The sequence below is a fragment of the Sinocyclocheilus anshuiensis genome, unplaced genomic scaffold (assembly GCF_001515605.1).
Source record: "Sinocyclocheilus anshuiensis isolate Anshui unplaced genomic scaffold, SAMN03320099.WGS_v1.1 scaffold213, whole genome shotgun sequence".
NCBI lineage: Eukaryota > Metazoa > Chordata > Actinopteri > Cypriniformes > Cyprinidae > Sinocyclocheilus > Sinocyclocheilus anshuiensis.
The window spans coordinates 1,080,578-1,083,992 of NW_015540860.1; the positions used below are offsets into that span (position 1 = coordinate 1,080,578).

Consider the following 3,415-nt stretch of genomic DNA (forward strand, 5'->3'; position numbering starts at 1 on the left):
TCGGTTTACTTGTCTTAAGTATAAGCTTGTTTTTACTTAGGCTAGTATTTTTTATTTTTATTTATTTTATTTTTTTTTTAATATTGAATTATAACATTTCAATGCATCAAAATTTTGATAGGATAAAAATCCTATTTAAAGCTATACATATATATATATATATATATATATATAGCTTTAAGTAGGATTTTTATCCTATCAAAATTAGGAGTATAATTTTGATAGGATAAAAATATATATTATATCAAAATAAATATTATATCTGTAATAGGGGGCCCTGCAGTAAGTCATAGCCCCGGGGCCCTGTAAGGTCTTAATGCGGCCCTGGTGATCTGCATTAAGAGTTAACACCAACACACTGCTAATTAATACTAACACATGTCTTTTACTGTAGGCTTGACGTCCTCTCAACCACAGACGGTCCCTGTCATCAATAACATAGGGGGAGGCTTTACTACCCTTCAGCCAATCTCGTTTCAGCAGCAGCTTCACACCTCACCTCAGCAGCCAATAACACAGCAGTTTCAGAGCCACATTTGCCCAAGCTCCTTCATGGCAACAATGGCACAATTACCATGCCACAGTATGTACTTAATTAGAGGTCTGAGTAATTAATTAGTGGTGCATCAAGACAAGAGTTACTATATAGTAACTACAGTAGCCTTAAAAAGTTAGACAAACGTCTAACTAAATTGTTTTAGAAAAAAAAAAACTTTCCATGAAACAATGTATAAATAGTGTTTTTGTCCTAACGATTTGAGAACATTTTTAAAGACCAGATACTGTAACTTTGAACACACATTCTACTAACATTACTGGAAGACAGTTATATTACTTTATAACTTTGATAGAACATTAGCCAAAGTTCTGAAAACGCTACCAGTTAGCAGTTATACACTTTATACTAGCATGGCGGTGGTGAGTTTTAAATGGACAAGCACCATTCAAAGACCTAGTTTGTCTCATTTCAGAGATGTAGTGTGGACTTAACCAAAAATTCTACTTTAATACTGCATGTGTTTCAGTGTACAGCAAGGCAGACCTGAGCTCTTACACCTCCAGTCTCCTGTCCCAGGCCATGGTCATCGCAGACAGCAACAGCATCGGGACGCTGACTAACCTCACATCTGTTCGACAGGCATGAACCAGACACAAACTCATCACACTGACATGATTACATGCACATAATTTTCAGATTAAGGGCTATATAATAATCGGCTTGTGAATCTACATTAATTCTTTTAAATAATCTATAATTTTCCTCTCCACCAGATTCTCACCTCAGATCCTGAGGGTCACTCAGACACTCCCATTGAAGAAGAGTCTTTACATCTGCAGTCCACTTCACCTGAGCCAGGTACAGACCCTTGCAGACCTTGTGCTTAATCTAGCCATATTCAGATGTTTCTGTTATAAAACATCTGTTTAATTACATTTCCAGTGTCTTCTGGCAGTTTGGAGCTCTACCCTCAGACACACACGAGTGAAACCCATTCTTCTCACCTGCTCTCCTCTCCACCCGGAGATATAGACCCTTACATGCCTACACAGATGGTCTCTACTGCACAGTAGCTGCAGCTACTGATGGAAATACCACTGAGAGCTGGTCTAACTCTTTCAAATACATTAGAGAGCAAAATTAAATTAAATAAATATTAGCAGTCCTTCTAAAAAACAAACTGCCACATTGCTACCTGCTGCCTACCCACACAGAGGAGGAAGAAGAAAAACTTTAAACTCTATAAAATCATTAAAACCTTTAAATTATGCTCCATAAAAGAACTGAGTTCAATTCAATATGGAATCTTTTGTGAACACTGTACATAAATTACTGTAAAAATATAAATGTCATCGTTCTAGATTTCTGTGTCTAGTCAGGCTGTAAGACTGATTAAAATTAATAAAAAGTTTCGAAAAATACTTTCTAGTAAAATGGCAAAATAAACATACTTTATTGATGTTTTAGAGGGGATTTATAGCATGAAAACCTGTTTCTTGCTAATTTAGAGTCTTCTCTAAGTTTTGCAGTCAACTGTTACTATACAATGAATGTCATAAAAATATACAACCACCAAGAACAGCATTTACAGGATAATAGACCTTAGGTTAGTCACCATATTGAATTTTACGCAGATGAAAACAAGGCTGTCCTAGATCTCATAATTTTTTTTTTTTTTTTTTTTACAAATCACAACTTTCAAAACTGTTTTATGGAGTTCTTGTCTATTGATTTTTTTCAGAAAGACGTTTCATCGGCTGAACACTGTTTTTAAACAACAGTACAATCCTATAAACACACAGCACTTATTTATCCCTCACAGCCTCGTCTTCATTCCAGTCAAAAATTAAATATGGCGCTACCCTGACTGAGGTCTATTACTTCAACACAATAAAGTCAATAGGTTACTGTCGTAACCCCGGTTCTCTGAAACATTGAGTGGAGAGATCCACCTATGGGAAGGGCATCCTTACCTGACCTCTGCAGAAGCATCCAATTGCACCAAGTCTGGCTAGACAGACAGAAGCGCGCAGCCAATGCCAGGTAAGGCACCACCCCCTTACCTGAGAGGATATAAGGCCTGCACGCGACGCTATTCTCCAGTAAGTATATTCGCTTCTCGTGCGGCAAGCGGGGCAAAGCTGGTGGATCTCTCCACTCGATGTTTCAGAGAACCGGGGTTACGACAGTAACCTATTGTTCTCTTTCATCATCTCGTGTTTGAGATCCACCTATGGGAGAGACATGGACAGCTCCCCGATTGCCCAATACACTCACAGTGAGGTTCTTTAAGCCAGAGAAGGACGGTCACCCCAAGGGGGCGGGGTGCCTGACACGTCCCATAATCATGCACCTGACAATCCTGACACACACACACATGACTGCTGTGCACAGGCAGGACTTGAAACATGTATGAGGCCCACACATGTAAATAAATCCAGCAACACATATGAAACATCCAGGCAGGAAAATAAATGCATGCTTGGTGACATGAATGTGCGTGGCCCGACGGCCCATTCACCCTTCGTTCCTTTACTACAATGTGTAAATGGGAAGGAAGAGAGGAAGGTAACAAGGAGCTATGAAGACCCCACCCCTAAAACAGAATGTGCTACCGAAGTTTTGGTGACATCCAGTCGGTAGTAACGCACAAACGTATGGGGAGAGGCCCAGCTGGCAGCAGAGCAGATGTCCTGCAGTGACACTCTCCCGAACAAGGCCCAAGAGGCAGCTAAGCCCCTCGTGGAATGAGCTCTGATGTTCCCTGGGGGCTGCACACCCATCGATTCATATGCCAAAGCAATAGCTTCCACAAGCCAATGTGAAAGGCGTTGCTTAGATATGGGACTCCCCCTGTGCGGGGGCGCCCATGAAATAAAGAGCTGGTCGCTCTTCCTGAAAGCACTGGTCCTAGTC

The 3,415-nt window shown here is 40.4% G+C and overlaps 1 protein-coding gene across 1 annotated transcript in view; it reads left to right on the forward strand.

The window, feature by feature from the left end:
• Positions 1–1,920, forward strand: part of LOC107687971 (hepatocyte nuclear factor 1-alpha-like) — a 9,405-nt gene extending 7,485 nt beyond the window's left edge. The window contains exons 7-10 of the mRNA XM_016485488.1: positions 395–583; positions 1,026–1,138; positions 1,273–1,357; positions 1,442–1,920. Coding sequence (XP_016340974.1) covers positions 395–583; positions 1,026–1,138; positions 1,273–1,357; positions 1,442–1,572 — 518 coding nt within the window. The 3' untranslated portion in view covers positions 1,573–1,920. The remainder of the gene's footprint in view (positions 1–394; positions 584–1,025; positions 1,139–1,272; positions 1,358–1,441) is intronic.
• The last annotated feature ends 1,495 nt before the right edge of the window (positions 1,921–3,415 follow it).